Consider the following 12,996-nt stretch of genomic DNA (forward strand, 5'->3'; position numbering starts at 1 on the left):
GCTGAATATGAAATAACCTCAAATTTGTAAATTTGGCACTTACTGCTATTCACTAGGAGGGCAGTATAGTGGGTTGAGTTAAGAATGACATTGCTTATTTCCTATTGTCAACATTTTTTAAATTCACATCATTGCTCCATTTAGTATATATATAGATAAACATTCATTTAGACTTAAATAATATACAATTCTAAGAAGGAAGGCATGTGGGCGTGTCTCTGTTGTACAATATGTTACTAGTGGGTCAAAGTAATGGATGGTGTAAAATTTGAATTCAATGTCTAATACCATTGATCGTTGTATATGAAAAATGATTCTGAGCGGTTTGTCAGGTGGATATTTATTATATTATATTTATATTGTATTGTTACTTATTATACGGTAGCCGGTAAGTTGACTTAATATTATAAAATTACAACAAAATATAACCAAAATCATTCTTGGTTATTTAATATGTAATTTCGTATTTCGTATAAAAAAAACTATAAAAAAAATGTGTTTTTATATTTTTGAGATATTTTGGTTACAGAATATCCTACTTAGTTCTTACGTGGAAACTTGTCTTAAGTTTTCAATCCTTAGCTATAAAAGTTGAACATTTTATAATTTTTTAACCATAAAATCATTTTCAAATTTTAAATTTGATAAATGTTGAGAAAAATCGAACTTTAAATGCTAATAAAAAAATTATGCCTGTGTATTTTTAATATTTTTCAACTATTATTTATGCAATATATCAGTAACCTTGTATTTTAACGCGTTTTTCCCAAACAAATACATTTTATTGATATTGTTAGAAAAAAAATTAAAAAAATTGAAATTTGAAATTGTCCGTAAACATTTTTCTTTTGTTTTTCCCCGCGCTTTCAAAAATAATTAGGAATTTTTTGCTTTTGACTTCCCAAAGTACCAACTAGATTCACTTTCTGATCAGAATAGATACTTTGAAGATACTATAAACATTTATACTTACTCTCCTTAAAGGTGATGGCAGACACACAAAAAAAAAGGTGGGTAAGTGAATGTCGCTCTATTGTACAGTAGATTACAAGTGATTCACTATAATGGATGGTGTTAAATTTGAATTCAATGATATGATATCATTGTATAAGAAAAACGATTCTGAGCGAAAACAGTCAGTCAGCCTATGATATTAGTAAGTATATTTGATAATATTACTGTGAATAAATTAATTTATATATTTTCCTATTTACGTGGAACCTTGTTTTAAATTTTCAATCCTTAGCTATAAAAGTTGAAAATTTTATACATTTTTAACTACAAAATAATTATTAAATTTTAAATTCGATACATTTTGTCAACATTTGAACTTTAAATGCTTATAAAAAAAAAAAATTTTGCCTATGTATATTTAATATTTTTCAACTTTTGTAACAATATATCAGGAGCCTTGCATCAAATTTTCACGCTTTTTTACCCAAAAAATAAAATTTTATTGATATTTATAGAAAAATAAATTAAGAAAATTGAAAACTGACATTGTCCGTAAACAGCTCAAAAAGAGTCAAAATATTTTCAAAATGTTATGATGTGTTGAAAATGAAAATATAAACATTCAGTAAAAGTATCTACAACTATTCGTTTTTAAATAACAATAAAATAACAAAACAGCTACATGAGAAATCGAGTGAATATCAAATATTGTACAGATATAAACTTCAAACGCTCATAAAAATTTAATTTGATTTACTTGCAGACATTTTTTTTTTTTTTTGATTAAGGTAGACAAACTTATGAGGAATCTTGTATTACATTTTAAAATCTTAGATTAAAAAAGAAAAAATTTTATGAATTCTCAACTCAAAATAATTTGCTAATTTTTGTGATTTTTCTGTATTTTGTCAAGATTTGAAATTTAAACGATAATAAATAAAAACTGTGACTAAAGATTTTTAATATTTTTCAAATATCATTGTAACAATATAATAGAAACCTTGTATTAAATCTTCAAGCTTTTTCACCCAACAAATAAAGTTTTATTGACATTCATAGAAAAAAAAACTAATTAAATTGGAAACTGAAATTGTCCATAAACAGCTCAAAACAAATCAAAATATTTTGAAAATTTTATCCTGTATAGAAAATGCAAATATAAATGACCAGTGAAAATTTCATGTATATACGTTCATTTGTTTTAGAGTTACACCAAAAACCAATATAGATTTCGTTTTTCTTTAATTTCTATGTTGTTTTTCCCGGCGCTTTTGAAAACTATTGGGAATTTTAAAGTTTGGCTTCCCGAATGCACCAATTAGATTCACTTTCTCATCGAACAAGATACTGTTGAAGAAAATCGAAGCTATGTTACTGCCCCAAACCGTGATGACAGACACTAAAAAAAAAACACACATCATTGTAAAATCAATACATTCATCATTCCACTCAGAATCTAAAAACTCGCAATATCATCGTTCCGTCCAGAATCTAAAATGTTATGGTGTAGAGCAAATGCTGATATAAACATTTTGTGAATATATCTACGGTAATTTGTTTTAGAGTTACAACAAAAAAATAATCAATTTTGTCAAAAATCGATTTTGCGTAGAATTTCCCCATTTTCCTTAAATTTTTTTTTTCCCGGTGTTTTTGAAAACTAAATTAAATTAAATTTTGACCTCTTCCATGGACCAACTAGATTCACTTTTCCATCGAACAAGATATTGAAGTTGAATATCAAAGCATTATTTCGACTACTTAGGTATCGTGTAAACAAACTCAACAAATTAAAATAATTAAAAAATTAAACATTAAAAAAAATACACGTCATTGTAAAATCAATACATTCATCGCTCCGCTCAGAATAAACCTAAAACACTTCCACAACTAACGAATTATTTTGTCTATATTAATGTTCTATTTTTGCTTTTTTTTTTATCCATCATAATGACAATGTTGAATCTTCAAACCTTTTTATATGCACCAAAAATCACTTATCTGATCTTCCTGTTCCGTTATCATTCATCATTAATCATAATGCTCTTAAAAAAATATGGACTATTCTTTCATAAATTAGGTCTGAAGATCGGAAGCTTATTTAATATTACATAATTTAGTTTTGTATCATGATTAAAATATATATTAACTATTGTTATACATATTAACTATGTGTACCTAACTATTATCCATCAAAATTAATTTGTCATCAATAATAATGAAATAATTGAATTGAGTTGGAATTAAAAATGTATAGGTTGTTAATTGTTGGACACTTGTTATGTTTAATAATAATTTAGTACCTATTTATATATGTATATAGTATATAATGTTGATGCTAAGGCCGAACGGGAAAAAACATTTCTTTACATTTTTTACAATGAACTATACATATATAGATATAGGTATATATAGTTCATATATTTTAGGTAGCTTATATATTATTGTCAATTAAAATTGACTTATTTATGATACAAATAATGGTTAAATTATAATTTTAAAAATTAGTACCAAGTTTTAGTAAAACTGTTATATTATGAATGTAGGTACGGTAAAACTGATTTTTGAAAACGGAATGTGGACATGCACTGTGTTTGGGTAAAATATTAAATATATAGGTATTATTTTATTAAATAGTTAATTTGTAAATTTCCAAAATATTTACATGCACATATTTAAATCATCAAAACAGAGAAAAAAATTAACCAAAATACTCGAATAATATTTACAATATTATTACATTTAAAGGAAGTGGATGTTTCCCAGGAGCGCTCCCGCGACCTCTTTCAGTAACGATAAAATCAATAACATGGACTCCAGTCCGGATTACAATGTAGGTTAACTCTCGTGTTATTTACATTATTTCTAACATATGATATTTTCATTTGTTTACCAATCAAAATAGTAATGTAATCGTTTAAGTTTTTAATATAGTATAGTAGAGTGGTCAATATAATATAGTTGGAGATGAGTGTATACAGTAGTGGTAAGTACCTACCTATATTAATCATTTCATATTTGTATGTTGTGAAATTAAAAGTAGCCATTGCTCATTTTTGTGTTCAGAGGAACTCCTGGACGCTGGAATAATTTATAGGAATAAAAAAGAACAACTAGATGTGACTATAGGTGATGGAATGGAGTTACTCATACGTGGAGAAAAAAATAAAAAAAAGAAGCCACCGACTAGTAGCTCGTATAATTCGTTTGGAATGCACCAAAGTAGTACCGACGAGAACTATTACCTAAAGGATAAATATGAATATGATACTAGAAGGTGACATTCTAATTTTTATTTATACATAATATATAATATTTTACAGACTAAAATATTTTAATTTAAATTTAATAAGTTTAATTTCTTCAACGTACTTTTTTTCTGAATATTGTTCAAATCTACTGCGTTCTATAGGTTGCAAATAACTTTAATTCACCAAATTTAATGTAGCTCTATATTCTATAATAATTTAATCATCGTGTTTATTAATTTATGAAACATTGATAAAAATTGTGTTTATTGTCCTAATAGTACTAAGTCTTACGGAAGCCATGAGCATGATCCTTACGATAGCGAAAGCCATAGAGGAAGTAAAAGAAGCTTACACAATGCTGAAGAAAAAAAAGATCCTAGTAAGGAAGACATCGAAATCAACCAAAACGGTGTGTAGTGTTTGGTCACTTAAAATATTTTATTTTAAATAATGTCAATAATGTTTTAGTTTTGGGAGGTAATGACGGGATTGACGGAGAAGAAATTAATGACGGCGAATATAAAGAGCAAGGTACTGTCGAAATGGTTGAAGACGTATTCGAGGAAGAAGAATACCCCGAAGACTGTTTTCCACCTAACTGTTATAAAAAATTTCCATTCCTGGCTGGCGACGATGAAACACCATTTTGGTTAGGGTGGGGACAGCTCAGATTGAAAACATTTCAACTTATCGAAAACAAATACTTCGAAACAGCTGTGATCACAATGATTTTACTTAGCAGTCTGGCACTGGTACGTACACAAACACTCCTATCATAAAAAATTATGAATACTTTGCATACACTTACTTTTTCTCACGAATACCGATGTCATGAAAAATTGACACATTCATCCAATTTAAGTGGTCAAAAACGCTAATAACATTGATATCAATGTAATTTGCTACTTTAATATAGTAATAAGTATTAACTAACAAATAATAATTAATAACTACATAGGCAATAGCATACAAATCAATTTACCATGTAACTTTATTTACTAGATATAATAAATAATAATATCTACTGTCAATATTTTATCCACACGGAGTAACACATTTCTAGGTCATATCAAATTAACTCAATTAAGGCTCATTGAATCATTAAAAAGTTGGAACAAGAATATATGTATGCGAACTATAATATATAAATACAAATCTAAGGCATTCACCAAGATATCATGGATTAATATTAAATTAATAATTTAATAATTTAATAATAAATAATACTATGCCATTAATTGTAATCATTGGCAGTTTTATAATAATAACAATAATAGAAAAATATTGGGTACATATTTATTAGTTATTATTTATTTCATATTTGCACAGCTAGGATCAATATTTCATAGTATATTTTTTCTGGAAATCTTTCATTTACTTTTTTTATAAATTTAATTTGTTCGCAATGACAGTTATAACATATAGTCTATAAATTAAAGATATTTTATGTTATTTAAATACTATTAAAATGTAAGTTAATCCTAGTATTTCTACAGTATACACAGTTAGGGAAAATATTTTTAATTACTGGCCAAAATTGAAGGTCACAACTCGCTTTATCGATATTTATCTTAACCATGCGAATTTAAATTATATAAAGCATCTTCAAAATAGTTTATCCTCTTAAACTAAATATAATTTTATAAAAATCAGGTAAGTGCGACGGGGTGGAGGAGGATCATCGTCCCTTCGGTCTTCGGATAGGTTAGGCAGTGTATTATTACAGTATTTGATTTGAATGCAATGATTTGAATTCAATGAAAAACGATTCTGAGCGGACGAAAGAAAATGTATGAATCATTAAATATGTATTAATAAATAACCATTAATTGTATATAATATACCTAGTGCGAATTAAGTAACTTTTAAATTTTATTCATTTCTATGGTGATAAACAAAATGTTAGAAAAAAAATAGGTTAGCAAAATAATTGTTGGTGGTTTTTCCCGTGGCGCTCAAAATCTATTGAAAAAATCGAAAAATGACCTGTTTAAAGTACCATCTTGGTTCAATTTTCTAAAAGATAGGATACTATATGTTGAAATCGAAGCACTCCTTCTGGTAGAAATATTATTTACATGACAAAAAAATAATAAATATCATAGTAAAACCACTAGCTTCCTCACTCCACTCAGAATCTAAAATGACTTTAATTTTTATGAAAATAACTTTATTATTGATTTCAATAAAATCAGATTTTAGTTACATTATACTTACATGACATTGAGCTTACTATTATATTATTAAGTTTTAATGAAAATGTTTTTAAATGCATTTAGTTATTACTTATATCATTTCAAAAACTAGATTTTGAGTATTTAGAATTTTCAAAAAATTACGCAGTTACTTAATTAAGCTAAAATATGTTTGTACAAAAAAATATATCCATAGGCGCTAGAAGATGTACACCTCCAGCATAGACCGGTATTACAAGACATATTGTATTACATGGATCGGATATTCACTGTTATATTCTTTTTGGAGATGTTGATCAAGTGGTTGGCGTTGGGTTTCCGCAATTATTTTACAAACGCATGGTGCTGGCTGGACTTCATAATTGTTATGGTAAAACAAAATGTTTTTATTGATTTATTACATGCGTTATGCTCGCTAAACTTAAATTAATATTCTTCAAAATTTGTTTGAAAAAAAAATGTGTAATAATTTTGAGCCCTATTTTCGAGAGGAAAAATATTACTATCGTCGTCGTTCTGCGCCATCGTTTTTGTACACATCAGACACTATAATATTATCTTGTAGTTGTCATTAGTAAACTTGGCAGCGATATGGGCTGGGGCGGCAGATATACCAGCGTTCAGGTCAATGAGGACTCTTCGGGCTTTAAGACCCCTGAGAGCGGTATCTCGTTGGGAGGGTATGAGAGTAAGTACGAGCTGTCGGAAAATTTGTGATGTGGACATTTATACTCACTATCTGTGTTATTTTCTTTCATTGTGTACAAATATTATATATATATATGACATTAAATATATTATATATATTATTATATAATGCGTTTGTTATACTTTTCTTATGTGGCCACAATAAATAAATACAAAGCCATAACAGCTGCTACACGATGTTAAAATATTAATATTTGACTTGCAGTGATTTTTTGCCTGGGATGCGATTTTGTGTGCGTATGCGTGTGCATTTGTTTCGTTGCAAAACGGCCGTCGGGATCTTCCTATAGCTGTTATTAAACGAATCAATAATATTATTAATAATTATAATATAAAAACACGTTGGATTCGTTTCCGAACATAATATTTTCTATGTGAATAGTTATTATAAATCGTTCAAAGGTTTTCGACCGGATGATGCTCTATGTTGAATATTATACTATAGAAACTTTATTATTTCTATGCCTAGAAACGTACATACCTATGTTTAAGGGAAACACAGCTAAATCATTTTTTTTTTTTTTGCTATACTGTTATAATGCGTATTCTATGGCTCTACTTCACACAGGTTTCTCTGATAAATTTTGTTGCTGCCTTGTTGGGAGCAAGTGGAATCCAAGCTTTCAAAACTATGCGAACTCTAAGAGCTTTGCGGCCACTGCGGGCTATGGCTAGAATGCAGGGTATGAGGGTATGTGATCGATAATATATAATAATGAAATACAGTTTTAAAATTCAGTATTATTTTTATTGTTTATATCTATACAGTATACATATTATACTATTATATTACAATTATAAATTTTAGTGTCGGTATTTTTCTCCAAACGCTATACTAGAACATTTAGATGTGATAAAATTATATTTTATTATCAAGTTCGTATCATTTTCGCAACACTGTAGTGCTCGAAGAAATTAATTGATTTTATTTTTTTTAAATGTTATCAATAGGTTGAATATATCTATTTATTGGTATTATTTTTTTTTTTTATCAATTTATAATATGAACCATAATTTTATTGAACTCATGATCATAATATTATATTATTATTAGGTATGACAACATATTATAATATATTATTATGTATACATAATACAGCTAGTTATATTATGTATATGGTCTGCGCCCGTTTCAAATTATTTAGGTAGTTATTTAATATTTTAATGTGCGCAGATATTTAAAACGATTACCTATATTTACTTTATGAACTTGGCTGTCATTCTACTTAGATGAAGACCCGCATACCCTTAGCGCTATTTATTGTAGTTTCGCACGGTTTGGCTTGCACGTTTATGCTTTGAGATTTACATCCTGTGCATGGTAATATGGTATATTGGTATATACCATATTTTATTACTATACAGCATGTATAATTATAACTATTCTAATATTTTTATGACCTAATTAGTTTTGTTTTAATAACATTATACTATTATCCGTATTCGTAGTAATATTATTGTGTTATAACAGGTAGTGGTTAACGCGTTAGTACAGGCCATTCCCAGTATTTTCAATGTGTTGCTGGTGTGTCTGATATTTTGGCTGATTTTTGCTATAATGGGTGTACAACTTTTTGCCGGCAAATATTACAAGGTATTATAAAACTTATTTATTTATTAAAAAAATGTGCCTTTATATATTTCCAATACCTACCATATGCTTTTGTAGTGTGTCGACAGTGAAGGAAACACATTGAACCACGAAATTATACCCGACCGAAACGTCTGTATAAATGAGAATTATAAATGGGAAAATTCTAAAATGAACTTTGATCATGTGGGAAACGCTTATCTTTGCCTCTTCCAAGTAGCTACTTTTAATGGATGGATGGAAATAATGAGGGACGCTGTAGATTCGAGAGACGTAAATACATTAAAATATTTAAATACTATATATAATATTAATGTTACTTTATGGTGTGAGTATCTAAAGCACTCTATGTATAACAAATATATGTTTTTTAGACGTACGGGAAACAGCCAATTCGTGAAATCAATAATTATATGTATTTTTATTTTGTATTTTTTATTATTTTTGGTTCATTTTTTACTCTTAATTTATTTATTGGTGTGATCATCGACAATTTCAACGAACAGAAGAAAAAAACAGGTACCTTAATATGCTATACATCCAGAATCATTTAGTGTTAATATTTTTTTTTAAAGTAACCTAAAAAATACTAGGAAAAGTTAGTAACCATTTTAAAATCAATAAATTCATATAATTTACATTTAAAAAATCCAGGACTGTTGATAGAACTATAAACATTTTGGGGTCTAGTTTCGTGCCTTTAATTTTCACTCTAGTGGTAATTGCTTCATCTCTAGTTGTATACATTTGAATAGTAAATATTACATTTAAATCATTATATGAAGAAAAATAAGAGATGTAAGGATGTCCTTGACCTGAAATACTTAGGATATTGGCTAAAAAGTAATAATTCTTAGATATATTATGATGTTGGAGTGTATAATTATTTATTCATAATACATTTTAAAATAAAATATAAATATATTAGTCAACATTCATGTTCCTACAGTCTGCAGTAAAATATAATTAATCTAAAATAAAGTTATGAAATTTCAGGTGCTTCACTTGAGATGTTTATGACAGAGGACCAAAAGAAGTATTACAATGCTATGAAAAAAATGAGTTCCAAAAAACCGCTCAAAGCAATTCCCAGACCTAGGGTAAATTTTACTATTTATACAATAACTATATTATTTTTTAATATCCATAGTTGTGATGTAAATATTTAAATATATTTTAGTGGAAGCCACAATCTATCGTCTTCCAAATCGTAACAGACAAAAAGTTTGACATGCTAATCATGTTGTTCATCGGATTCAACATGTTGACTATGACACTTGACCATTACCAACAGACCAAACTTTTTACTGATGTATTAGAACGTCTTAACCAAATATTTATCGCTATATTTTCAACCGAATGTCTACTAAAAATATTCGCATTGCGGTATTATTATTTTAAAGAACCGTGGAACTTATTTGACTTCGTCGTTGTCATACTATCCTTAGCGGGTATAAAGTGAAATAATAATATTATATTACAAGCAATTTTCTGATCATAACACCTTATTTAACTTCCACAGGTTTGGTGTTGAGTGATTTGATTTCCAAGTATTTTGTGTCACCAACGCTTCTTCGAGTGGTCAGAGTAGCCAAGGTGGGCCGAGTACTACGTTTAGTAAAAGGAGCCAAAGGCATCAGAACTCTATTGTTCGCTTTAGCAATGTCACTTCCAGCGTTATTTAACATATGCTTGTTACTGTTTCTCGTCATGTTCATATTCGCTATATTTGGTATGTCGTTTTTTATGAACGTAGATAGCCACGGAGGCTTGGATGAGGATTACAATTTCCGTACTTTCGGGCAATCGATGATACTTCTTTTCATGGTAAGCTGCTACAGTCAGTCTCACAAATGTCGTGTCTGATGAAAACAATATGATCCTATAAATAATTACATAATAACATATAACCTAGTCTATCAGGTTGTTGATCAAATACATAAATACTTTCAGTTATCTACGTCGTCCGGTTGGGACGCTGTACTGGATGGTATAACGAACGAGGAAAACTGTGAAAAACAGAACTTAGAGATGGGCATCACGGGTAGTTGTGGAAGCAGTGCTGTGGGTACGGCGTTTTTGCTGTCGTACCTGGTGATTAACTTCCTCATTGTCATAAACATGTACATTGCGGTCATTCTGGAGAATTATTCGCAGGCCACAGAGGACGTGCAGGAAGGTCTTACCGACGACGATTACGACATGTACTATGAGATATGGCAGCACTTCGACCCCGACGGCACCAGGTACATTCGGTACGATCAGCTGTCAGACTTTCTAGACATTCTGGAACCACCACTGAAGATCCATAAGCCGAACAAGTACAAGATCGTGTCTATGGACATACCTATATGCAAGGGCGACCTAATTTACTGTGTAGACATACTAGACGCGCTGACCAAGGACTTCTTCGCGCGGAAGGGTAATCCCATCATTGAGACCGTGGCCGAGATTGGAGAGATGCAAACGCGACCTGAAGAGGCTGGCTACGAGCCAATTAGCTCATCTCTGTGGCGTATGCGTGAGGTTTATTGCGCAATTATCATACAGAATTCGTGGCGGAAGTACACGAAGGCTGCCAAAGAGCAGACGGCGGATGACGACCGGAGCGACGGGGCCGCTTCACCAGACGGTCGTGAAACTGCCGTGTTGGTCGAGAGCGACGGATTCGTAACCAAAAACGGTCACAAGGTGGTCATTCACTCAAGGTCGTCGTCAAAAAGCTCAAGACTCGCCGACGTCTAAAACGCAAATCAATAAGTCCGTATTGCAATACAATGAATTTTGTACGTTATTATTATTATTATTATTATTATTGATATTATTTATAATATATTTATTACGATTATTATGGCAACATTTATGATTGAGGCTTCATATTATATTATATTGTTATATTCTTGATTTTCACTTAACATTTTTAACACTCTTATAATACTACTATTGGCCAACTGCTGTGATATTTATATATATATAAATTAAAAAAAAATATTTTATAATTTGTAGTATTTAAGGTTTACACGAGAGCTTAAAATGATTATTAAGTGATATTATGCGTATGTTAACGATGTTATTTTTTTTCCTATGCATAGTGTTTTGTAGCCAGCAATGAAGTCAAATTACTCAAACAAAACTTCACGGCTTATATACACCATATTAAAATACTTGTATTATTGTTACTATTATGTTTATTATTTTTCAAATTTCATAATTTTATTAATGTAAAGTTTTTAATATAAAATACACGAATACTATTATATTTTCACATGAATATGTCCAAAAAATTATTACAGTTAAAAAAAATAAAATTTATTTTGTTTAAAGCATTGATACTTAGACATTGCCACTGTTAATCGTTATGCAATAAGTCATGTGTTTTTTATGAGCCCATTGGGGACTAATTTGGAATAGCCATAGACCTTAGTTCTTTAAATAATTATAGGTACTTCCTAATAATATTGGTCTTTTGAGTTTTGACCTCTCAGCTACTATTTTTTTATTTTAGATTCTGAGTGGAACGATGAATGTATTGATTTTACAATGATGTGTGTTTTTTTTTTTTTTTTTTGTGTCTGTCATCATCTTTTAGGACAGTAAAAGTGCTTGGATTTTCTTCAACAGTACCTTTTCTGATAGGAAAGTGAATCTAGTTGGTACTTTGGGGGGTCAAAAGTAAAGTTTTTTTTTTTCTATAAATATCAATAAAATTTTATTTGTTGGTTAAAAAAGCTTGAAAATTTAATAGAATAGGCTCCTAGTGTATTGTTTCAAAAGCAGATGAAAAATATAAAAAAAATCCAAGGTCACAATTATAGATTCTGAGTGGAACGATGAATGTATTGATTTTACAATGATGTGTGTTTTTTTTTTTTTTTTTTGTGTCTGTCATCACCTTTTAGGACAGTAAAAAAGCTTGGATTTTCTTCAACAGTACCTTTTCTGATAGGAAAGTGAATCTAGTTGGTACTTTGGGGGGGGTCAAAAGTAAAATTTTTCCAATACCTAGTTTTCAAAAGCGCCGTGAAAAACAAAAGAAAAATTAAGGAAAAACGGTCATTTTTACGCAAAATCTGTTTTCGAGAAAATTGATTTTGGTTTTTGGTGTAACTTTAAACCGAACGACTGTAAATACATGAAATTTTCACTGGTTGTTTATATTTCCATTTTCTATACATGATAAAATTTTCAAAATATTTTGATTTGTTTTGAGCTGTTTACGGACAATTTCAGTTTCCAATTTAATTAGTTTTTTTTTCTATGAATGTCAATAAAACTTTATTTGTTGAGTAAAAATACT

At 29.1% G+C, this 12,996-nt stretch overlaps 1 protein-coding gene across 3 annotated transcripts; it reads left to right on the forward strand.

The window, feature by feature from the left end:
- Nucleotides 1–3,761: 3,761 nt before the first annotated feature.
- LOC100164620 (sodium channel protein para) lies at nt 3,762–11,958 on the forward strand. Of its 3 annotated transcripts, none has more exons than XM_008185139.3 (13): nt 3,762–3,940; nt 4,021–4,231; nt 4,484–4,614; nt 4,674–4,957; nt 6,597–6,770; nt 6,966–7,088; nt 8,580–8,702; nt 8,778–8,972; nt 9,074–9,218; nt 9,696–9,799; nt 9,880–10,150; nt 10,222–10,526; nt 10,653–11,958. In XM_008185139.3, exons 1-13 carry the CDS (start codon nt 3,922–3,924, stop codon nt 11,442–11,444), a joined length of 2,877 nt encoding a protein of 958 aa, XP_008183361.1. In that variant the 5' UTR covers nt 3,762–3,921; the 3' UTR covers nt 11,445–11,958. The 3 variants fall into 3 exon arrangements, with proteins under 3 accessions (XP_008183361.1, XP_001949648.2, XP_029344986.1); XM_001949613.5 differs by lacking the exon at nt 6,966–7,088 and adding an exon at nt 7,677–7,799 and having other exon boundaries at nt 3,763–3,940; nt 10,653–11,957; XM_029489126.1 differs by lacking the exons at nt 4,021–4,231; nt 6,966–7,088 and adding an exon at nt 7,677–7,799 and having other exon boundaries at nt 3,763–3,940; nt 10,653–11,957.
- Nucleotides 11,959–12,996: the final 1,038 nt, after the last annotated feature.

The sequence above is a fragment of the Acyrthosiphon pisum genome, chromosome A2, assembly GCF_005508785.2.
Source record: "Acyrthosiphon pisum isolate AL4f chromosome A2, pea_aphid_22Mar2018_4r6ur, whole genome shotgun sequence".
Classification (NCBI taxonomy): domain Eukaryota; kingdom Metazoa; phylum Arthropoda; class Insecta; order Hemiptera; family Aphididae; genus Acyrthosiphon; species Acyrthosiphon pisum.